This window comes from Electrophorus electricus, chromosome 5 (assembly GCF_041902795.1).
Source record: "Electrophorus electricus isolate QZ-2024a chromosome 5, ASM4190279v1, whole genome shotgun sequence".
Classification (NCBI taxonomy): domain Eukaryota; kingdom Metazoa; phylum Chordata; class Actinopteri; order Gymnotiformes; family Gymnotidae; genus Electrophorus; species Electrophorus electricus.
Genome location: NC_137501.1, coordinates 4,727,501 through 4,752,500, shown reverse-complemented (window position 1 = coordinate 4,752,500; position 25,000 = coordinate 4,727,501). Strand labels below are relative to the sequence as shown.

Below are 25,000 nucleotides of genomic sequence, written 5' to 3'. Positions count from 1 at the left end.
GTCCCTCTCTCTCTCTCTCTCCCTCTCCCTCTGTGTCCCCCTCTCTCTCTCTCTCTCTCTCTCTCTCTCTCTGTCTGTGTCCCTCTCTCACTCTCTACCTCTCTCTCTCTCCCTCTGTCTGTGTGTGTCTCTCTCTCTCTCTCTCTCTGTCTGTGTCCCTCTCTCTCTCTCTCTCTCTCTCTCTCTCTCTCTCTCTGTCTGTGTCCCTCTCTCTCTCTCTCTCTCTCTCTCTCTCTGTCTGTGTCCCTCTCTCTCTCTCTCTCTCTGTCTGTGTCCCTCTCTCTCTCTCTCTCGCTCTCTCTCTCCCTCTGTCTGTGTCCCTCTCTCTGTCTCTCTCTCTCTCTCTCTCTCTCTCCCTCTGTCTGTGTCCCTCTCTCTCTCTCCGTGTCCCTCTCTCGCTCTCTCTCTGTCTGTGTCCCTCTCTCTCTCTCCCTGTCTGTGTCCCCCTATCTCTCTCTCTCCCTCTGTCTGTGTCCCTCTCTCTGTCTCTCTCTCTCTCTCTCTCTCTCTCTCTCTCTCCATCTCTCTCCCTCTGTCTGTGTCCCCCCCTCTCTCTCTCTCCCTCTGTCTGTGTCCCTCTCTCTCTCTCTCTGTCTGTGTCCCTCTCTCTCTCTCTCTCTCTCTCCCTCTCTCTCTCTCTCCCTGTCTGTGTCCCTCTCTCTCTCTCTCTCTCTCTCTCTCCCTCTGTCTGTGTCCCTCTCTCTCTCTCTCTCTCTCTCTCTCTCTCTCTCTCTCCCTCTGTCTGTGTCCCCTCTCTCTCTCTCTCTCTCTCTCTCTCTCTCTCTCTCTCTCTCTCTCTCTCTCTCTCTCCCTCTGTCTGTGTCCCTCTCTCTGTCTCTCTCTCTCTCTCTCCCTGTCTGTGTCCCTCTCTCTCTCTCCATCTCTCTCCCTCTGTCTGTGTCCCTCTCTCTCCCTCTCTCTCTCTCCCTCTGTCTGTGTCCCTCTCTCCCTCTCTCTCCATGTCCCTCTCTCTCTCCCTCTCTCTCTCTCTCTCCACATGCTGCAGTACTCACCAGTGTTATATCTGGCAGCGGGAGCCGCTCCCCCGCAGGTCCTGCCTCCACGCTTCCATCCATCCTGCTCTCGTTCTACAAACGCACAAACCGTAGACCCCACCATCACTCCCCGCTCACACAGGTCCAGCCCTGGACGACCCTTGCCTAACAGGAACAACCCCACACAGCCCCGAAGGCTCTCCGCTAGAGTCCCAGACGCCTTTCCGCTTCCGAAACCATCAGGCAAAGCAGGACTAAGAAGCTATCAATGAAGCTCCAATTATGCTGTATATCAGGTGAGATTTTACAACCCGCGATTATGACTGGCGTCAGCTCAGGCAGTTACTGAGCTGGAGGATGTGACACAATGATCAACGTATAAACAAAACAGGCTGAGCATTAATCAGGACCCACTGTGAAATAGAACCTCCACAAGCGCAGCATAGCAATAAAGCTAATACAAGGGGTGAATAGGCCAAACAATAGCAGAGAACAAGCCCATGCCTTTGTTAAAGTGGCTCATATTAGCTGGGTCCTTTAGTGATGCATATCTAACTGAAGGAACAACTGAGGTTTCCTTGGTGTTTGTTGACCTGGGGGTATCGCACAGCTGCAGAATCAAACCCTGGAGCTTTAAACATATAGGACACTATCAGATGATCCAATCAGGTAAAAGGGCAAAATAGCTAGTGGATTATTTTATACATAGTAACAGAAATACACACTCAAATACACACACACACACACACACACACACACACACACACACACACACACACACACACACACACGCTAACCCAAAACTCCCAAAAATTAGGACATGGCTGAAAAACAGAAATGACTGATTGGCCATATGCTGACTGATTGAGTACACATGCAGAGATGTAGATACACACAAATGTGCATACACGCACACGCGCACACACACACACACACACACACACACACACACACACACACACACACACACACACACACACACACACACTCTTACCTTAGCATAGGCCATAGCTGTAGCAGTCATCTGGCAGAGAACTGGGTCATGGATCTCAGGGTGAGAGGCACAGATGGCATCGGGGTGCTGAGGCGGGCCCAGATCTTCATGCCGGGCCCTCCACGCCTCCATCTCGTGGAGCATTACCTGCCCATCAAAGCGTTCCAGATCCTGGGTGGCAATGAGAGCACGCACCTCAGCCAGGAGGGTGAGCTGGAGAATCCACATGAAAGACACACATCACACCCATGGGATTCAAACAGATACACATTTATCTCAGCTTAAAAAGGACTGAATATCATTTCTGATGGATAAAGTACAAACAATTCTAACCCTTTTGGTTTTCTACACAATGATATTCTTGTACAAGCTTTCGTTGTCAGTGGGGATTCATCATAGATATATCAATTACAGAACAGTAATTAAAAGTTTAGTTCTGTGGTACAAGGGAACCAGAGTGCCAGTCTAGAATTAAACGTACATCCCCATTCAGGGCTCACAGCGTCTAGTACAGACTTTTGGGGACCAGAAGTCTCTAAATAATTGCATTAGGCACTTGCAAGTAATACCAGTTGATACTAACAGAATTGCAGTCACTAAAATGTAGTAGAACGGCATGTCCTGCCCTTCTCTCTGCTAGCCGGTCTCAGAGCTGGTCCTGCCACAGTGTCTGGTTTATGTTTTATGAAACCTTACTGGTAATACTGGGTTGGAGCCCAAGCCCCAGTGCCCTCTACAGATGGGGATCTGACCTTGGCATGTGTGTTGAAGAGCTCGAACAAGGCCATGGCCAGGGGCTCCACGCCGATGTGACCACGCTGGTACTCCTGCAGGTAGTAGCTCATGGTCTGCCTTTCTGTCTCTGTCAGCAGCAGGTAGGCCTGCTCCTCCAGAGAGCTCCGCACCCGTGCCTGGCCCTGGGCCATCACTGGGGTCATCACTGGGGTTATTGTCTGGGTCATCGCAACAGTTATAGCTGGGGCCACCATGCCCTTGCAACACACCGGCTACAGACGAGAAAAGAGAGGAATTCAAATATATTTTGTCTCGCTTATCTAGCTTAGCCAAGAATTTAGACAGGTCCAATCCAAGTCTAATCCTGAAATAATGCTCAAAGAAAGCATATTATTACCATTAGAGGTTGGTTTGAACCACTCATTCCTTGTTTAGTAGTATGTGGTGAACATAAGAATGGTGTTTAGGCCAAAGATTGTGTAGACTATACTAACAGCCAGTGTGTAGTTACAGTATAGGGATATAATAATGTGCCAGTGTGTGTCTACAGTATGGGGCTACAGTAATGGGCCAGTATGTGGCTACAGCATAGAACTACAATAATGGGCTTGTGTGTGGCTATAGTATAGGGCTACAGTATAGGACTACAGTAATGGGCCAGTGTGTGGCTACAGTATAGGATTACAGTAATGGGCCAGTATGTGGCTACAGTATAGGATTACAGTAATGGGCTAGTGTGTGGCTATAGTATAGAGCTACAGTATAGGACTACAGTAACGCGTCAGTGTGTGGCTACAGCATAGGGCTACAGTAATGCATGGCAAACAGTTTGGTGTAGCAGGAACTCGGCCAGAGCTCCCAATCATCCGCGGCTAATATTAAGAACCACAGGCTCGAGGGTATGGAAGGGCTGAATAAATAACACAGGCTCTGTGAGTCACTTTAACTCATTCACCTATCTACCCAGCCTCGCTCTTTTGCTCCAAAAATCTCTTGCATTCTCCTTTTTGACATTCTCCTTAAGAAGAACATTAAAATCAGCTGCAGGCTGTCGGTGGGGGGGTGGAGTGAAAGAGCTCTTTCTCGCTCTCCCGCTCTACATCTCTCTTCTAGTGTCACTGCTATTATAAAATGCAATAGAGAGCAATTTAACCTATTTTTAGTAAGAAAGAAGAGAAAAGTACTCATAGCTGAAAACCGTGTCACACAGCAAGCTACATTAAAGCACCCATGATTCTCCAAGCAACAAGGTGCATTTCACTGCACTGCAGTTTCCTTCATAAAGTCACTCAAAGTTATTTCAAAATATTACACAATAGCCCCAGTTTCCACATAGCAGTACAATCAGGGATGTATTTACATCTCCTTTAAGGCAACATAAATGAATGAACAATTACAGGCTTTTGGAAATAAAAGCAGTGTTGTCAGTCAGACATATGGTTTCAGGAATGAGTGGTGAAGATTCCTCCTCCTTGTTCCAGAAACTAAAGGGCTTTTCCCTGTTTAAACAGCACTGGATCCAGACGTTACATTGGAACTGGTCCTCTGGGATCCAGGCTAAAGTTTAGCTTACAGCCGGCCATGTGTCTTGTTGTCCAGCAACAGATGTGCTGTGTCTGCAGACCTACCTGAGCGTTTTCTCCTGAGTGCTGTACAAAGTATAAATTCAATGTTGCTATAACATATGTCAGAGACATTTTTCATTGCAGCCATTCACACATCTAAAAGAAAGATATAAAGCAGCTTTTATACAAACCTGGGGGGTGGACGTTTTATATGCTGCTCAAGGTTACAGCAGCAAGAGAGAATGAGAAGAGATAGACTGAGTTGGAGGGATTTACTAGTCAGGGAGGATATTTCATTATCTGTATAATATAATAATATAATCTAATATCATATAAATTAGATAACTTCCAAGAATTTGTACACAGCATCTGACTTTCACAGTCACCATGTCCAAGTGCCACCTCAACTTTGTAGTGACTACATGGGCTGCCTCTGTTCACACTAGGGGTCTACAAAGAGCAGTAGAGATGTTTTGCCATATTCAGGAGCAAGCCAGAAATATTAAATTGAGTTCAAAAATGTTATGTGGTATTACATTTTGTAATATTAACTTTAGCAGATTAACTTGTTCTTCTAACAAGGACATGTACATAAAACTCAATAAGCATTATTCCAAAGAAGATCATTCTGACTAAATTAATATTAGTTGTTGGTAACACTATATAACCATATAACATAACTATATAACCATATAACAAAACTAACAATGCACATTGTTTTGTAAAAGGTTCGACTTGACGTTAATTAGAGTTAGCTGAAGTATGTTATACCTCAGGGCAGTAGACCACACACTGTGCCAACCTTAATCAATAATGACCCTTAATCATAGTGACTCGGGCTACAGCAGTAATCTCTTAAAGACACACACACACACACACACACACACACACAGATATACACCCGCACCCGCAAAGCTATACAGGCTCATCCTACAAACATGTGCACATCACCTCCTCTCTGTATTGTGCCCAGTTCAGATAAGCAGTGCTGATTGTCTAAGATCTATAATCCCAGACACTACAGCAACAGTATTAGTGGCTGATCATATCCGTTTGTTTGACCTTGGTTAAAATAAACCCTGCATTACACGTGAGCCCATCTGTTCAGTTATATTAACCACAGCAAGCTCATGCCAAAGTCTCCACTGTCATAACAAGACTAAACAGTTTCCAAAACACAGTCTTTCACATATGGACTACAAAAATAAGGGAAATTTCTGCAACTGGAGACTTTATGGCACAGCGGCATAAATAACCAAGTATGGGTTTGTTTACTAATGCTTAAAATGGCTTTCATTCAAGGAGAAATTCATTCATGACCACTAGAGAGTACAGGCACAGAGTCTGTGCCTGCACTTTTCTGAACCTCAGAGTCCAAAATCAGCATGAGCAGAATGCCTGCTGCTGTTTTGAGTTCAACCTGATCCATCATCAAAAATGCACCTGGTCAGCGAAAACCCCTGCTCTTACTTTGATCCCTGGCCTTGCTGGGTGGTGGCGTTTGATGACAGACTGCTCACTTTCAATCCACCCTAAAAAAAAAGCCTGTCAGGGCCCAGACTCAGGCTAGGCAGGCAGGATGGCCACTCATCCCAGTGGCCAGAGCACTGGGGGGTGGGGTGGGGTCTGTGGGCACTGCGTCAGTAGGCGGAATTTATGGAGCTCTGCACGGGCCCAACTCCTCAAGGTTACTTCACTTCTGCTTCACACAAACCATGGTCTGGCAGCCAGAGAGGGAGAGAGAATCTTTCTGGCCAAATGCCTTTACACCACAGAGCAGAATTAACCTCCTTCTAGCTCCTTCTCCCTCACCCCCACCCACCTTCGCTTTAGTTGAGTCTTTAGCCTTCGGGATATGCTGCCTCATCATTCCACCTCTGCAGTGGCTACTCTCCTACAGCTGAGGGCATAATATTAACATGACACTACATTACACAGGGGCCATGATGCTTGCTCATTTCGTTTAACAGATTACCTCTACGTGAACCATATGTAGATCACGGAGTCTATTTTACCCCTCATATGACAACTCTGCTTTAATCTCATAAACCCAAACCTTTCAAGGCTGTAATTGTTAGGACCAACGTTAAGTCACAATACCATGTCGGCAGTCCAGAAGTGCCAAGTTGTCCAGCTGATGGGCACCAGGGGCAGGTCGTTTTGGAACTGTCAGTTCAGTTTAAAAAGCTTTTAATCTGGATTTTCTTCGACAGCACACTGCAAACTGTGCAGGACACATGACCAATTTGATTTGCCTGCAATAAAAAAAAATTAAAGTAGGCCGTGTGGGCGTGCGTGTGTGTGTGTGTGTGTGTGTGTGGTGTGTGTGTGTGAGTGCGGGAGTGTGTGTGTGTAAGTGAGACAGAGAGAGAGAGAAAATAAAGATAGAGGTAAGGAGTTACATCACTGCCTCCAGCTGATATCTCCGTCATCACCGCCTCCAGCTGATATCTCCGTCATCACTGTCTCCGGCTGATATCTCCTTTATTACTCTCTCTGGCTGATATCTCCGTCATCACCGTCTCCAGCTGATATCTCCTTCATTACTCTCTCCGGCTGATATCTCCGTCATCGCTGTCTCCAGCTGATATCTCCTTCATTACTCTCTCCGGCTGATATCGCCGTCATCGCTCTCTCCGGCTGTCCAAAGGGTTGCATCCATTCCGCAGCGCTAAAGCTGCTTCATGTTCTTGTGCTTATTTCTCTACTTCACATTAATCACTCTGCCTCAAGAATACATTTTTACCAATTACAGGATTAACATAATCTTTACCTTCAGTAGCAGTGACTGAACCCCCCTCTGCATTATAAAGTGCTGTTCCTCAGTAGTGGCTTTCATTTCTTGTCATGTTTAGAGCCAGAGTTTGGGATAAAGCCAATGCTAGTTCTTATTCCAGCCATGGACATGACAGTTCGTTTAACAGCAAAACTTGCTGTGCCCTTCATAACAACTGACTGAAACATACACAAACATTTATATTTAAATGCTTATTCCAACAAGTATATGCTTCTTTTGTCAACTTTGATGTCAGGGTGCTATAACGACTATATTAAGTAAAACAGATATTTGCTCACATTAGGATGTGTTATAACACTTAGTGGGGTGCCATTGCACGTTATGATAACTGACTTTGTAGCTCAGCATTGTTTGGTGTGTCACAGTGATGGTGTGACATAGCTGTTGGTAAAATTTAATAAAAGTGAGGACTTCAAAAACATACTCTGGAATATCTCCTGTACTGTCCTAACAATTACATGAAATACTGCTGTGTAACAGATATTTTTGTTTTTGACATTGACAGTTTTTACCCTCACTGTTAAAAAGTTAGAAATGCTCGAGGAATGAAGAAAGATATGCTGGCACAACATAAGATATGGAAATCATTACTCCTGTTCAACTTGAATGTTATAGTCGGTGATAATTGTGATCAATCAACCTTCAAGTTTACCATGAACAAAAATGTGATGTTCGCTGAAAAAAGCAACAATTCTTTAACTAACTAACTAAGCCGACCATTATTCCTGTTAGCTAGATAGCATCAATTACTAAGCTGTTAGTCCTTCAGCTTTCTGTGTAACCTAAAGTAGAAGGTAATTTTTGTACTGTGTGCTTAATATAGTAATGTTTTCTTGTGCTTTCTCTTCTTATTCCAGGTGTTTAGTTTTCAAGACATTATCCACACAGCAGTGACAGTCGAAAAAGTAGCAAACAATATTTATGAAAGTGATTATTTATTCTTTTTACATTATTTCTATAAATTGTAGCTTTAAGTCGGTTGACATGAAGGGCTTATGCAAGTTTGCTTTCGAAACTGTGCCCTTCAGTAAAATGTTACCGAAATCACTTCAGAGCCCATATCCTACATTTTTCTTCTATTTTATCACTTTCCTTAATGTCCACTTACAACATTTGTGTGGCTCTTTGTTCATAATTAACTTTATATGCCCATTTTGCAACTTCTATTTAACCCCTTAGAATTAAACAGGCTGTTTCTGTGACTGTGCCTTTAAGACAGCTATAAGATCAATGACTTCTGTTCTGATTGACTGCCCTGTAATGTGCCTCATTCAAAAGTACTCAGAGATGAAACAGACCTGAGAACTGCAATGTAGGTGGGCAGGGCCAAACTGCTGTAGTCTGAATAGGTGGAGCTATGTAAATAAGTTTGTTCCCATGACATCAGAGAAACAGTGATTTCAAAACAGGCTGTTTTTGCAGCTTAGTTACCATATATGGACTCTGTGAGATGAGGAAGTGAACTGCGTGTTTTGAAACTTCTTTATTTTAATTCTGTGTATCAACAAAGTGAGGGATGTTCAGCTTTACATGATGGGCCCCTTTAAGATACTTCATACATTAGCCTTCTATAACACCACGTAACATGGCAGACAGACTAGCGCTGTATGACTGTAATGAGCTGTGTCAGAAATACACCATCCTTTCCAAGCTTTTTAGCATCCATTTCGCTGAATTTCAGGAGACTGCCCAGTGTAGTCTTCACAGAATTCTATGTTAGGAAATCAGCCCACATCACCCCTAGTCTACATCAGCTACACTGATCCCTGTATGCATTCCCTGAACGCATTCGGTTTAAAATCCTCCTCCTTACACTCAAAGCTCTGCCACCTCCCTACCTGGCTGAACTCCTACACTCCTCCTGCCCTGCCCTGCCCGTACACGTCGGTGCTCTGATGCAGATCTCCTCTCCATCCCCAAGTTTAGACTGGTCTCTGTAGGAGGCAGCTCCTTTAGTGTCATGGTCTAAAATGATAGAACACTTTACCTCAATCCCTTTGTCTCTGCTTTTCACTTTCCTCTTTCAAATCACAACTTAAAACACACCTCTTTTCTCAACATTTTCTCATAACTTCTCTTCCTATTCGTATTGGTTAATTAATGTGTTGGATGTGTTAATTAATGTCTTTTTTTTTCTCTCCATCTTTATTGTTATTGTAACGTGACTTTGAGTCTGTGAAAGGCGCTATATAAATTAAAGGTACTGTTATGGCTTCCAGCACTATAAAACGAAACTGCAGTAGTGTACAGTGCATTGTGTTCAAACAGTTCTAACCACTGGAAATAAATGTATCTCATTCTGTAATTTCATACACTAGTGAGTGCAACTCTGAACATGAGATGTAAACAGGGGCAAGAGAAAGGAGAGAAGCTAATATACAACAGAAAGAAAGAAAGAGTTAAGCAATACAACAGTGCTAACTCTGGGAATCAGCACCAGGCCTAAATTGTTCAGTAGGTCCAAGGCCCTCCTCCTGACTGGTCACCTGGGAGACAGGCCCCCTACAAGCTAACAGCCAATTGCTAAGGTACAGGCCTGACAATGAAGCTAAATACGGTTTTCACACAGTTTCAGGGAGCACAGATGTTCAGCCAAACACAGGCTTTTAACACAAGCCTAACATGGGGCAACATGGGTTATGTGAACATTTTGAGACATACTCACAGATACATTCGTGGCCAAAAACTTTAAGACTAGCACAAATTTTGGCTTTCACAAAGTTTGCTGCTTCGGTTTTTATGGTGGCAATTTGCATTAACTCTAGATTGTGAAGAGTGATGAGATGAATTGCAATTAATTGCAAAGTCATTCTTTGCCATGAAAATGAACTTAATCATAAAAATTATGATTCTAGCCACTGCATTTCAGCCCTGCCACAAAATGGACTGCTAAAAACATTCCAGTGATCTTCTAGTTAGCTCGGGAGAAAGTGTCATGCTGATTAGAAGAGCAGCCTGGTTGCTTTAAAAGGGTGGTGGTGCATGAAGTTTTCTTCTCTTAACCACGGTTAGCTCCAAGGAAACATGTGCAGTCATCATCGTATTGCATCAAAAGGACATTGCTTCTTGTAAGATAACACCTAAATCAACCATTTATCGAATCATCAAGAACTTCAAGGAGAGAGGTTCAGTTGCAGTGAAGAAGGCTGCAGGGCACCCAAGAATGTCAAGCAAGCACCAGGACCGTCTTCTAAAGAGGATGCAGCTACGGGATCAGGTCACCACCAGTGCAGAGCTCGCTCAAGAATGGTAGAAGGTAGGTATGAATGCGTCTGCACGCACAGTGAGGCGAAGGCTTTTGGAGGACGGTTTGGTGTCAAGAAGGGAAGCAAAGGAGCCACTTCTCTCCGAGAAAAACGTCAAGGACAGACTGACATTCCGCAGGAAGTACGGGGATTGGACTGCAGAGGACTGGGGTAAAGTTATTTTCTCTGATGAAGCCCCCTTCAGACTGTTTGGGACATCCGGACAAATGATTGTCCAGAGAAGAAAAGGTGAGCACTACCGTGAGTCCTGTCATGCCAAAAGTGTGGGATGCCAAAAATCCAAGGGATGAGAAACAACCCCATTCATGTATGGGTTTGCTCAAAATGTTGCCTAAGAACACTGCCATGAATAAGGAATCTAAGGAGTAAGGAATCAAAACATCCTCCAAGAGCAACTTCTCCCAACCATCCAGGACCAATTTGGTGGTGAACAATGCTTTTTCCAGCATTACAGAGCACCATGTCACAATACAAAAGTGTTAACCAAGTGGCTTGGTGAACAAAACACTGAAATTTTGAGTCCATGGCCATAATCCAACTCAGATCTCAATACCATTGAGAACCTGTGGTCACTCCTCAAAAAGAGGGTGGACAAACACAGAAACTGATCAACCCCAAGCACTGATTAGGCAAGAATGTGCTGCCATCAGTCAAGAATTTGCCCAGAAACTGATAACCAGCATGCCAAGGTGAAATGCAGAAGTCTTAAAAAAGAAGGGTCAACACTGTAAATATTAAGTCTTGGCGTAAACTGCCAGCGGTGATGGATGCCCCAGCGGTGATGGATGTATTTGTCAATGAAAAGTTAAACTTATGAAATGTTTATAATTGTACTTCACTATACCATATAAGCATCTGACAAAAGGATCTAAAAAAATGGAGGCAGTAACCTTTGTGAAAACCAAAATTTGTCATTCTCAACTTTTGGACACGACTGTACATGCATTACGAAAACACACACACACAATGAGTGTAAACAGCATATTTGCTTTAGATAGCAGTGTTCAGTCAGTTTGCCCATAAAAGGTTTATACAGCTGATTATTGGATCTAGAGGATCTAGATTGAAAAGGATCTAGATTGAAAAGGAAAATGAGCTCAGTAAACTGGGGCTGTTGGTACATTTCCTCATTTGAGCACTTTCTTCCGGAACCTTGACCCTCATATCCACTCACTGTTAAATCAATAGTTCATCTAGTAAAGAACCAGGAAGCTATGGTTTTATGAATAAGGGACACTGCACACAGCCAATTTGACATATTGGAGAATGTGGCATTACTCTTAGGCTTTCTGAAGTAATGTCAGCAGAGTCGTTTGTACTGAGTTTGCATCTTACCTTTCCGGAGCTTCCGACTCCATCAGCTGACAGACTGTAAGAAGCAAGAAAGGAAGAAGAGCCATGAGTACTGGAGAATAGGACTGTAATGAATATGGTGAACCTACCCTCATCTGTTAATGTCTCTCAGAATAAAGCAGTACAGCAATCACACGTCAAGCATTAAGACCATCTGTCCCTGCTTCAGGGAGGAGCGTACGACGAGTGTACTGAAGTGCGGAACTAAAAGCCACCTTGCTAGATGTCCAGGGGAGCAATTTAGAAATGAGCACATTCCAGGGTTCACAATCAGCCTGGATCCATTAGGGTAGAATGGCAGTGAGTGAGAGACAGGGATAGAGAGCGAGAGAGAGAGAGAGAGAGAGAGATATCCCTTCTGAGAGAGTTCAGAGTGCTGTCAACCCACATTCTGTAGCCTTGGCACAAACTCTCTCTCTCTCTCTCACTCACACACACACACATCCACCCACCCACCATCCCTGCAGTGAGTCATCTGACAATACACTGTCTAAAGTCAGCTTCCAAAGCGGTGAGCAGCTATTCTGAGCACTTCTTTCAGTGCCACACAGAGCAGGGCTGGAACCGCTGGACAAAATTGGGGACAACACATCGTCAAAAGTCTGCACAATTTAGGGGATATATTTTAAATATATTTAGGCAATATTGTTCATTGATGTCCATATAAATCGTTACATTAGGCTCCAGTGGGTAAAGCATAATTAAACGTAGTGAGGGTTAATTTGTTTTTTGAAATTCTCACTCCAAGCCCGTGACTGATAGCAAAGGAAACTGTACAGTTATCAGAAGGCAGCAGTCGCAGTTTAATTCAAAACAAAATCGAGTGCAGCAGAGTGAAGCGAGCACACGGCATCGCAGCCTTCCTCCTGCACTGGGTCACGTGTGTCGACGTGAGGTCATGAGGATGTTAAAGGAATACAGAACAGTGAGAGCGCTAAAAGACACAGGTGGAGAGAGCGAGGAAGGAGCAAGCTCAAAGGAACACAGTGACAGGGGAGGAGCAGAATGGGGTTGGAGGAGGATCGATCTCCTGGGGGAGGAGCTGGGGGAGGAGCTGGGGGAGGAGCTGGGGGAGTGGGCACACCTCTGGGCGGAGGCACCAGCAGAGCTCTCGGCAATGCAGGGACTGGGGATCCACTTGGTCTCATCCACCATGGTGCGGGCGTGAGGGAGACGGCCCACATCCCGTACGGCCATGTGCATGTGGCACGAAGACTTCAGGATCTGCACGGCCTCGTCATGCGGGATGCTGCGGAAGCTCTGCCCATTCACCTCCAGAATCTGATCCCCAACCTCCAGAGATACAGCGAGAGACACAGAGAGAGAGAGGAGAGAGAGAGAGACAGAGAGAGAGAGAGATAGAGAGAGATAGAGAGATACAGCAAGAGACACACAGAGAGAGAGAGACAGAGAGAGCGAGAGAGAGAGAGAGAGAGAGAGAGAGATACAGCAAGACACACAGAGAGAGAGAGAGAGAGAGAGAGAGAGAGAGAAGAGGGGTAAAGTGGGGATTGTTTTCTCATAATCAATAAACTATAGTTCATAGTCCCAGTAAAATTTAAGGTGAGCATTATGTGGAGATGTTATTGATTTGCATAAACAGAGTGAGAGACTTTTATCCTAATTACAATTCAAGAAATTACAGTTCTTTATTCACATGGGCATTAAATAAATACCCTGTCCAGTATCAGGGAACGTGATGTGTGTAAGTAATCTAACATGGTATGTGATGAACTCCATCTCTGACATATACAACCATATTCAGAACACAGCTAGTGTGCCCTCTTCTCAAAGGAGAGCGCAAGACAGAGAGAGGCCAAGAGCATCTGTGAGAGGGATGAGAGAGAGAGAGAGAGAGAGAGAGAGAGAGAGAGAGAGAGAGAGAGAGAGAGAGAGAGAGAGAGAGAGCTGATACTGCATTTTCACTGGATTATCCAGTCACCGTCCACAGACAAAAGAGCCCAACCATAATGACACGCAAGCGGCTAAAACAGCAGAACTCAAGCGATGTGCTGAAAATCAATGTAACGACCAGCGTTCATGCAGACCTCTCTGTAGCGATCGATGGCATGAACGCTGCCGTATTATTGCACTGACAAAACCCTGGATGGCTTGACCGCTCCACAAGCACTTCAGATGGGACTTGGTTTTCAGTTCTGCCATCGACAGTTTGGCCTAAAAAAAAAACAAAACTGAAACAAAGTTCTGACATAAGAGCATGTCTGAGCTGGAGCCAGTTCAGAAAACACTGCCTGACAACACGCTTTTGTTCTGACCTGCAATCGTTTTTCCCCACAACGACGGCTCTTTGGCACATTTGAACGGGCCGATTTCTCCCCAGTTCAGAGAGAAAGGCAGGGGTACCTGCCCCAAACCAAGGCCCATTCCTTTTCTTTTCTTTTCTTTTTAAATTGAACCTGACAAACGACTGACAAATTAGCTGAGCTTTTCAGTTTTTCTGACAGGGCAGGATGCTGTGGAGAAGAGCAAACAGCAGGAGGAACAAAGAGGCAGAGAGGTGTTGTGATTTTTTTTTCTACAGGTGGGGCGTCCAAACTCTCTCACTTCTGTCTCCGTTCTCCTCCCTACAGGGTGAGGAAGGGAGAGAGTTAGATATTGATGTTTTGTTTGGTTTTTTTTTTACACCATCCCTGTGATAATGTACTTGATGCAGCAGAATTGGCAGAGAGAGACAGAGAGAGACAGCGAAAGAAAGAGAAACACAAAAAGAGATTGCAATTGCCTGATTTAATGCTCCCAGAACGTCACTGATCAATCATCATCTTGTAAAGGAAGAGTTTCTTTCATCTTTTACCTCTCCACCCTTTCATCATATCTATAAGCCAGCCATCTCTCACGTGGCTCCCCTTAAACACAGTTTTCCTTCATAGCATAATCTCCTTGTTACTTCCACTATGCACTTTCATCTATCAATCACTCGCTCTCTCTCTCCCTCTCTCTCTCATATCAAGACCCCTTGAGGACCCTCTCTCCACCGTAAGGGCACCAGCCTGATCCAAGGAAGGTCGTGGCTGCCTTGAGTAAGGCAGGACAGTGTGGTGGTATAAGGAAGTGTGGGTGAAAACCACCACAAGGATGCCTGTGGCCCAGCAGAGCAGCCAGCCAGCCAGCCAGTCAGCTCTCTGCCTGAGGCAGAGTGGTCGTAAATGTATACACACACACACAAACTCACACACTGACACACACACACACACACACACGATCTCACCTCAGCCTCGGCCCCACAGATCTGCCCGGACGACAGTGACACCCGTTGGCAGCGAGTGACAGCTAAATGTGCCTGGCCAGTGTCAGTTACTGCTCTTTGTGAACCTGGATGGCCAGTGGCAGAGCTTGGCATTAACAAGGCTCGGCATTAACGAGGACCAGCAATAACGAGACCCACTGTGGACCCCCACAGATGGAACCGCCACTGGGACATCCATCACCGCTGTGTTCGTCAGCCAGGGGCTTGCACATAGGTCTTCATTAAAGAGCTGAAGCTGTGCGTGTGCACGCGCACGTGCGTGTAAGTAATGTGGAGGCGCCTTTTGCAAAAGTATTACAGTTGATGCTTAGCGCTTTTTGCTTTGGAAAAGGCAGGAGTTCTCAAGCATGCCACTCTGCGGAGGGTAGATCGGGGGCACGGGTGGGGCGTGTTACTGAAGCGTGAGGTTCGCTCTCCCTCAGGGAGACGTCTCAGCAGTTATGCAGCCCCCTGAGCAGCTGAGCCCAGGAGCCCACCACGGAGCCAGGCGAGTCTTTCTCCTCTCACTGCCGCTTCGCTGTACAGCAGCACGTCAACGGTACCGACACTTTACTAAACGCCGACCCTCTTTTGGCTGAAAGAGAGAAAGATTTATAGTTCTTCAGAGCGAGCCTTGCAGGAAAGCCCTAATTAATAGTGAATCATTCAGGTTCGCAAAGTAAAAGTCCTCCCCCCAAGTTTGGATTTGTTACATGGTTTAACACAACAGGTAGAATTAATTAGTGAAATTAACTGGTGATGTAGAATCATGCCAGGACTTGCAGTTTTTGAACTTGATATTGAACACTTCTTATTTATGACCCAATTAACACATGTGCTGCATTAGAATGTATACACTGCATTATACATAGTACAGTGTGCATGACTATGTGCATTTTTGTGTGTGTGTGTGTGTGTGTGTGTGTGTGTGTGTGTGTGTGTGTGTGTGTGTGTGTGTGTGCTAACCCGCATGGTGTGTGTGTGTATTTCTGCAGCAACAGTGAAACAGCTGTGGCTCAGCATAAGGAGTAAAGGAGTAAACAGAGGGGTACATAATTAAGCACAGAGTGACCGTTGCAGGCCAGGATTAGTGCAGTACTGTCTGGAATTCAGTCAGTAAGTGGCAGGTGAACATTTACTCCCAACCTTGCTGCTTGAACCGCTACTTTAAGACATAGCCCAGTGTTCCTGAGTTTGTACAAACACCAGGTTTTTGAGCATCAACCCGAGCTTTGTGCGCTGCATCCTAATCGTCACCAACGAGACAAACAAGCGAACCCAAACAACCGGGAGCTGATTTCAACAGTCACGTGTGACTATAAATCCTTTAATTCGTATGTTTTCATTTGCCACACACAGGCACAGTGAATACGGATACCTCTTTCCAGACTCATCAGATGAATTCTTTTTTACATATTTAGTTGTTTTCTTCCACTATAGGAGGTATCTCCTGGCCCTGAAACACCATTTACCAGAGTCTGGGGAAGAGAAAGAGACAGAATCTGGGCTTTGTTTTTGTCTCTACACTGTTTTACCGCTAATAAGCTGTTCGTTCCATTCTGCAGATCTGCCCAACCTGGGTAACAGGGAGCACTCCCAGAATCTCACCTAGCATTATGTGAACGTTCTCACGAAGTTAGAAGAAAACGTTCAAGTAACGTTCTGAAAACATTTTGTGGAATGTTTTGAGAACTCAAAAAATATTTGATGAACATTATTAAGCCTGATCACAAGAACAGTTCATCTTTAATATTATAAATACATTTTGTAGAATGTTCTGATAAAAATAAAAAATAATTTTTAAAAAAAACGCAAGAAAATTAGTCACTCAATATTTTTGGAATGTTTGTAGGATTCCTTAAAATATTTTCTATAATGATTTCATAACCAGGAAAAAAAAAAAAATGAGGAAACTGAATACTGGCCACAATTTAAAAATAACGCTCCCATGACCTAAAAAGAGCATTTGGAGAGCGTTCCAGGAACAAAGGAATTCCTTTGAGTGCTCTCTCTCCCTGTGTCCTGCACTAGCTCTGAGAAGCCTGCCTTGGTGGCCAGTGCCTCGCCCTGGCTCTCTCTCCAAATATCGCTTTGGTTTTCTCATTTCCCCCTGTGGCCGAGGCTCCAGCATGCATTACAACAACACAGGGAGTTTAACAGAGCTCACTGAATGAGAGGCTATGCGCCCAGGTCCTGCCAGCACCATCTGCCAAGAGTCCGTCTCTTTCGGCCCAAAACCAACGAGACGTGGGGGGCCGGGGGGAGTGGGGATGCTAAACAGATACAATAACAAGAGACAGTCGATGTCAGCATTACTTATTTCAGAGCCAGAATGGAGATCATGAACACAAAAACAATTAGGGATCAGATGGGAAGAGCTGCAGTAGGGGAAGGTGCAGAGCCAGAATGGAATCAGCTGCTGACACAGCCGTGTCGCAAAACAAAGCAACAAAAGGTCCGGGACTGGGTCAGTCTTGGCGCATCAGGCCCAAGGTCACCTCCCTACTCAGTAACACACACGCGACAGCTTTAAATGAGTGAATTAATGACAGTTTGAGGGCATTAAGCATAGATCTTGAGCGTAGACTAGGGCACTGGGCTTGAGTCTGGGGCTTTACCTTCAAACCTCCATATTCAGCAGCCGAGTCCCGGTCCACTCCGGTGATGTATATGCCCAGGGAATACTCTGCTCCCCCACGGATCATCAGACCCAGTGAACGGCCATCATCCAAGGAGAGGTTGACCTGGTGAAACACACACACACACAGAAAGGTCACCATTGAACAGGATTCGAAAAACCCAAAGGGTAAACATTTGGAGACTGATGAGTGGCACCTGGATGATGAACGGTTACATTTCTGGTTGGGTCAGGCGAGAAATAAATCTGGGTGCTGGACTGACAGGGTTGCAATCTAATGAAACCCTGACTGAACTGCACCCCTGTCTGCCACCTCCCTGCGGACACGAGCCGATCATACACGTTGTGAAAACTCCTCTCTGCTTAGCTTATTCAAACGGCTCCTTCAAGCAGCTTGTTTGAACTGAGTACGTTGCTGCCAATTTTAATTAAGACTGTCTTGAATCATCTCAAGACTTAGGGGAAAAAGTCCTTCTTGTACAGAATGTCTGGGTGAGACCTTTTATTTTTTGTAACTGCATTCTCCTGCTGGCTGTTCAAGCAGATATACGCTAGCATCTGTGTTGGGTTGGCCTAGTGGGAGAAGGGCAAAAATCTTACTGCTTACATTCGGTTCAAATGTTATTTGTATTGCGCTTTTTACAAAAGGATTTGTCACAGAGAATCTGGGTCAGGTGTTGTCTTAGAGAATCTGGTTCTAGGCCCCTAATGAGCAAGCCAAAAGCAACAGTTGCAAGGAAACACTCCCTCAGTGCTAGAGACAGAAACACTGAGAGGAATCAAGACTCAGAAGGGGAATCCATCCTATTTTGGACACAGAATGAATAAAGTTGCTTTTCAATGAAAATCTTAAGAGTAGTGGCCTATGAAATGAGTAATATTAAGAGGTATTTGTCAGGGGAATTCAGAGTGAGATCCAGTGAGCAGTTCTGGTGTGAGTCTGCGTAGGAACCATCTGAACACAGCTGAACAGGAGAGCTGACGAAGGTGGTTATAGGCTGTTCACTAGTCTCCATGACACCCGGCCACAGACTTTATTCTCACAGGAGGGTAATGGCACATGCAGGCACATGCTCTGTAAGGATATCACTAGTTAACCATTAAAATGAATCTATATTGAGTATTTATATAAGCATCTATTTAGAGAATCTATATAACAATTGTGTTACGATCAGAAAATAGCTAATCAGATTAGTATTGTACAGCTGTCATTTTAGCCATTAGACGCTACGTGTTTAATTGTATCTGCTGTAAGTTCAGTTGCCTAGTATGAAGTTCTTTCTGAATGAATTCGCATATGTGATCATTCCATTAGCTTGTAATGATGCGTTTTACCATTAGTGGGAGCAGCAGTCCACGGCCCACTCACCCTCCTCTCTGCACACTGCTGAGACTTGTGCCCGTGGCCGAGTCCGCATCGCTGGGTGTCCGAGTGTCGGCCGCCTGCTCCGATGTGCTCCGGCACATCCATGGGCGGGGACACGCTGCGGCCCTGAGGATCCACCCACGTGTACACGTGATTGGTCACGTAGCCCCCGGGGATCCGGCCCATCGAGCAGACAGACATGGAGAGCTTCTTGCAGCCCTTTAGCACCTGCAGCAGAGGAAGCGAGGAAGGGGTGAGTGGAGGACAGTCTCGCAGAAGGAGGGAGGAAGGGAACATTTTAAAAGAGGCAATTATTGAAGCCTCATCATTCCGTTCCATGTTCCTGAGTTAACGTCTCACTGTTTATGCAGATGTCATCAATCATGGCACTTAGTCTGCACATTCAGTTAACCCATCAATACTCACAAAGGCAAAATTCAGCCAGATTTAAAAAATGACTGGCCTTCATCACAGTTTAATTTTCAATTAATGTTAATACGGCATTCAGCTCAGACTTTAGTGCATCAGAGCACAGCCCAGTAACTTCCTCCATTCGACTTGGAATTACAAGGACGGGTGAAGTCACAGTCAAAGGCCGATGTGCACGTTAGATTCCCAACCTGCCCCTGCGCAGGACTCCTGGGGTAATGCTCTGACAATCCCACCCTCCAGTTCTCTGAGCAACTTTATGTCAAATCACTCATAGGCAGCTACTTCTCATTTACTGCGATAGCTTCGTAGAGTCTGGGAGGGTGGAGGATAAGGTGGAATGACAGACATCTCCCCTGAGGAAGCCTATCATTGTCTGACACTCATGTCTTTTAAAGATCGGATCACTCAAGTCTACAGTGCCTGCGAGCCACTGAGGGAGAGCGAGGGAGAGAGAACTGAACAAAAGTGGCCTATGAGTCAGAGCTATATCAATAGCACAAGCACAAAAGACTCGCTAGAACATTCCAGAGTCTCTTGTTAAGACTCCACTCTGTATGACTCACACTGACTCAGTTAAGAACAGTGCCAGCAGCGTTCACTGGGATCGCTTATACAGGGTGAGACACGCACGAACAAAACCCCAGGGCCGTTTGATCCTGAGCCAGACATTAATTCACGGGAGTCTGAGCAGAGCAGACTGTCAACACCACTGTGTGCTGACACAGCAGAAGAACTCCAAAAACACAATGTTACGCACTTTCAAAAAATGCTTTGTACTGATGCAACATAACTTTCATCTGCCATCACCTTATTTCCTTTAAAAAAAATTCCATTCACAGTTTGCCATGATTGTGTGCACTGTGCCATAATGTGCACTGCTGTCAATGTGCTCTTCAACTTCAGTCTGAAATATGATTTGAACTTATTCTTACAAATCACCACAGGCTTTAGGATAGATGTGTGAAGGACTATACAGGACAGGTCATAAAATGTAAATGAGGCATCAGAAAAATGCACGCACACACACATACACACACACATACACATGCATACACACACACAACCTGAATAGTGATATCCATAAATAAATACCAGATTCCTTTAGGAAATATTACATTCCTTAGGTAAATATCAGTGGGTAACGTGATCAGAATACCTGCTCTGAGAGAACAGATCAGAATGTTTACAAAGTGTCACATTAGTGAGGCAGAACTCAGCTGCGAACATGGAGATGCTTGATGTTTAAAGTGTCCTTGCTGTGGTAATGTAGAACACCATCATTCACGGCTTGATTTAACAGCACTCACAGACCACTTAGGAACAAAAGCATACAGCATGGGCTAAAAATACAACAGGAGCCAGGATCACGTCGTGTGCCAGCATGGACCAATCAAAAGAACCACCGTCACGTAATGGTATGCCATGCCCCACTGTGTGAATAGATGTTCATATAAAGGACACAGATTCTATAACATACAGGAGAGGCTGCCCACTGACAGAGTAGTGGAGATACAGGCAATGATTCACACTGTGACAGTGAGAGAGAGAGAGAGAGAGAGAGAGAGAGAGAGAGAGAGAGAGAGAGAGAGAGAGAGAGAGAGAAAGTGAGAGAGTTTGAGACTTTTACAGTCCCTCTGTGGACACAAACAACGGGAACAACATGTCACTTTATCCAGTCATCATCCATCATCCATCGACTGCAACCCTACCCAATCAACTCTCATGCTGCAATATCAGCCATGGACTCAGTGACAGAACAGAAAGAGAGAGGGAGAAAGAGAGTGAGAGAGAGGGAGAGAGAGCGTGTACACATGTGCAAGAGAGAGCTAGGGTACAAATTAGAGAGTGAGAGAGCATGCAAAAGAGAAACATGTTGACAAGCCTGAATAATTCATAACCCTTTGAGCTCCTTTTCTCAGAAGCATAGTACAGACTTATTATTTCTTCGCTTGGACACTGCAGATCTGACCTCCACCCCATCTCTTCCAACAGCCCAACGCAGACATCCCGTGAGTCCGGCTGCTTTCCGGCTGCTGGGGTTTGACCAATCCCGTGCCATGCAGATGGAGCAGTGGAACTGGAGATGGATCAGGAAGGCAGGAGGGATGCTAGTCACTGTTGGCGCACGTTGTTCTGGTGGTCAGCCTGTTCACTTAGGAATGGAGAGCAAGTCCCTACCAAAGCAGAACAGACACCGTGAAAATCGAATTTCACAGATCATACACCCAAACGATGCTTGATCTCTTCTTTTCCTGAGGTTTACGCAAGCCGAAGAGAAAGAGGTTTTAAAAATAAAAGGTTGAGACTGGGTTCAATAGACACCTGTCGACAGAGCCATTTCGACACAGATCACATACTGATAGCACATATGCAAATGTTAATCCGACCAAGCAATGAAAAAGGCAAATCTGATAAAACCAATTCAGGACTTTATGCTCACAGAAAACTAAAACCTGTTCATGCAGGTATACCTACCACACTGCCATACTCTTACAGTAAGACTCAATAAGGTTTTTCTTATGCTCTTTAGAGGTTCATGTTCATCAATTAGAGTTTGGAATGTCTGATACATCTTGACAATCTGGAGGCAACACAGAGGGTGAAAACAAGTGGGAGATGATGGGTGAGACAGCCCAATGGATGTGGATGTGCCCAGAAGACCACAGTACCAGGAAATCCATTTATGAGAACAGGTTTCTTTGTCTGAAGGCTCCAACGGTCCGGGCGCTCTGCGAATAAGCCTCTCTGCTCCAAAACGGCAGAAGCCACGGAGTAAGTCCCGCTGCTGGGTACGAAATGTAAAGACCGACGACATGCAGCACAGATACAGCAGTTTAGTAATCGGGCGGGCAGGGGTGGTGGTCTTTAAATCCAGACCATACGACAGGCAGCACAGAGAACAGAAGGTGGTTTTATGTAACGCAGGCATGAGACAAGTCGAGGTGCTTTCGATCCCACATTCTGTAGCTGCTCCTGTTTGCTGACCCAGAAGATCCAGGGGGTGGGGGGGCACAGATCAGGAGCAGGCCGTACATGCTTGGTGGTGTACTCAATACCCCCTATAGACTACAGACCCAGAAACACTAACAGCCAGGACGAGGAAGAGGAAAGTAGGTCTGTTAAAAAAAAAAGAGAGAGCGAGAGACCCATCTTACGCAAAAAAAAGGCACCAGAAGAGTGAAGCAAAACTATTTCCACAATGCAGAGCAGCTCTTGCTGCCGGTGCGAGGAAGGTGGTAAATATGTTATATAACTTCCTCTTGGGGTACAGCGCAAGACTCCACCTGTCAGGACAGGACAGCGCAGGAAAGCGCAGTGCCTCCGAAAGAAAGTGTCTCGACACATCACTCACTTTATTAGAGAGACCCTGTGGGTGCAAGGAGTCTATAGCCCATCTAGTAGCATGCAGGACCCGCAACTGCTGCCCTCAGCGTTCAGCTTTGCTCAGCTTCCAACCACAGGGCTGCCATGGGCTTTCAATCTGGCAGAGCACTCTCGTTCCAGCAGGGCCGCTCGCGTGGGTGAAAGCCCCAGCAGTATCGGCTCCACAGCCGTACAATTACCATGCCAACATCAATACTGGGTGTGTCCTGTGGTCAGGAGCAAGGGGAGAAAAGTGGTGGATGAACTGGGCATGCAAGTAACTGGGGTATAATTGTCTGTAATAATCCATTTTTATAAGATGGGTATACCAAATAAACTGAGTAGTGAGTGCAGGTACCAAGCAGTTGTTTGTAACACAGTGGCTGGTGTATGTGCAGCTGTGAACCCACATCTGAGATGATTCACACACCTGCCTCCAATTAGCCCCCTTTCAAGAGCTCATTACCCTCACCTAATTTTTCCATCAGAGACAAGGACTGCTAAACCCATTTGTTCCGTAAATATACGGAAATATTTCGCATTTTTTTAGAGTTTGATTATAAAATCATAATGACTGATTTTAGGAGCCACTCATGTAGAAATCAACACACCTCCAAAGAGCTTACAAACTTTCCTCTTTCATCTGCACCATCTGCCTCTCCTCTCTCTCTTCACCTAACTGGGTTTTTCACGTTCCCGCCACGTCAAGCTTTGTCCTTTTCCCCCCGGGAAGACCGTGACCCTGGTGTCACGAATGCCCGGCAGAGCAGGATTCCCTGGAGGGCAGGGGCAAGCACTTGCAACAAACCCAAGTAAAAATGGTCCCCTGAAATAAGAAATAGAGCCTTGATCCTGGAGAACTCGACAGCGAGGGTCGTATTAGTCCCAAATTCATATTCAGACGAACTACTCCGCACACTGCCCTTCCCAGTGGCATTCATCAAGATATCAGTGTTGTGCCATATTTCATGACCTGATGAGTTCAAGATGAAACCGTCCAGTGAGGCACGTTACAGTTCAGGCTCTCTTAGTTAATCCTGTCTGCACTGCTGAAGGTTGTGTATAGGGTCTATTCATATTTTAGGTCATTGTGTTACCCCAATTTTAATTAAATTGTTTGTTTATCATTCCATTAAATGGAACGCACACTGCCTAAAAATGTAGGCAAGATGTATTCAACATTCCAATATGGATGGAAGTATTTTAATGTTACTGAGCCTGTGCATTTCAATTACAGATGCCTTCAGTGTGCTTTGGCAACACCAAAAGAACTGAAACATCCTCAACACCAAAAGAACTGAAACATCCTAGCAAAAAAAGGATGACCTAGATGAAACAGCAAGATGACCCAGATTTTTTAAAGCTCCATTATTGTCCAAGGCTTTATTCATTAGTACAGAGTTTCGAGTTATTATGCACTTGTCGGCATTTACTGAAGAAAGCAGTCCACAGACAGTCAGAAGCTGGAGAAAGACTGAAAGAGAGAGAGAGCAAGTTTGATACCCTTTTTGTCAGACAGAGAGAAGAATGCTATTATTCTATAAACATATAAACACTGTAGTCTAGGCCCCACAGCCTCTCTGGAGTTTGTCTAAACAGAGCTCTCTTGACATGTATGTGTATGTGTGGGACCTGGGTTTGAGACCTGGGTTGATTTGCTGCCCTCTGACTCCACCACAAGGTGCAGGAGTGTGTGTGGTGGGGGTTGCCCTGTGTGGAAGGTACAGAGCAGAGTGTACTAAAGTACTAAATAAACTTCTAAAGTGGAGACGATGAGGTGTTGTCTGAGCATAAGACAGTGTGGCTTTATGTGCACACGTGCACACACACACACACACACACACACACAAGTGAAAACACAGAGATGTTGCTGCTGTATTGCACTCCCTTCTCAAAGTGAGCTGAATTTAAAAACTGCAAAAGAAAAATCTGCAAGATCAACCCCGAGCTTTGCAAAACGTAGGGCTTTCGGTTTTCCACTTCAAAAGATAAAACGACTGTCACCAAATTATCCCTTCGTCCTCGGGATCTGATCAGGAAAGATGTGTGCCCTTTCTTTAACCTGGAAAAAAAGCCTTTGTTTACTTTACCTGGGGGTTAAGGCTAGGATATGCATAGTTTTAAATGGGATTCCGCTCCAGGCGGGCAGAGAGTACTAACGGGTGTGTTCTCGATTGGGCAGGTAAATTGGCTGTCACTTTTAATCCGCATAGTGCTCCTCTCCTGTTCCTTCTCTACATTTCTCTTTT

General features: G+C 45.1%; 1 protein-coding gene across 3 annotated transcripts in view; it reads right to left on the bottom strand.

The window, feature by feature from the left end:
• Positions 1 to 25,000, bottom strand: part of whrnb (whirlin b) — a 48,289-nt gene that overhangs the window by 9,040 nt on the left and 14,249 nt on the right. For 2 of the 3 annotated variants that reach the window (XM_081715143.1, XM_035530288.2), the window contains exons 2-8: positions 18,960 to 19,184; positions 17,571 to 17,696; positions 12,790 to 12,998; positions 11,688 to 11,721; positions 2,742 to 2,996; positions 1,990 to 2,202; positions 1,014 to 1,088 (exon numbers count right to left, since the gene is read on the bottom strand). In XM_081715143.1, coding sequence (XP_081571269.1) covers positions 1,014 to 1,088; positions 1,990 to 2,202; positions 2,742 to 2,996; positions 11,688 to 11,721; positions 12,790 to 12,998; positions 17,571 to 17,696; positions 18,960 to 19,184 — 1,137 coding nt within the window. The remainder of the gene's footprint in view (positions 1 to 1,013; positions 1,089 to 1,989; positions 2,203 to 2,741; positions 2,997 to 11,687; positions 11,722 to 12,789; positions 12,999 to 17,570; positions 17,697 to 18,959; positions 19,185 to 25,000) is intronic. The other variant, XM_035530289.2, reaches the window with a different exon arrangement.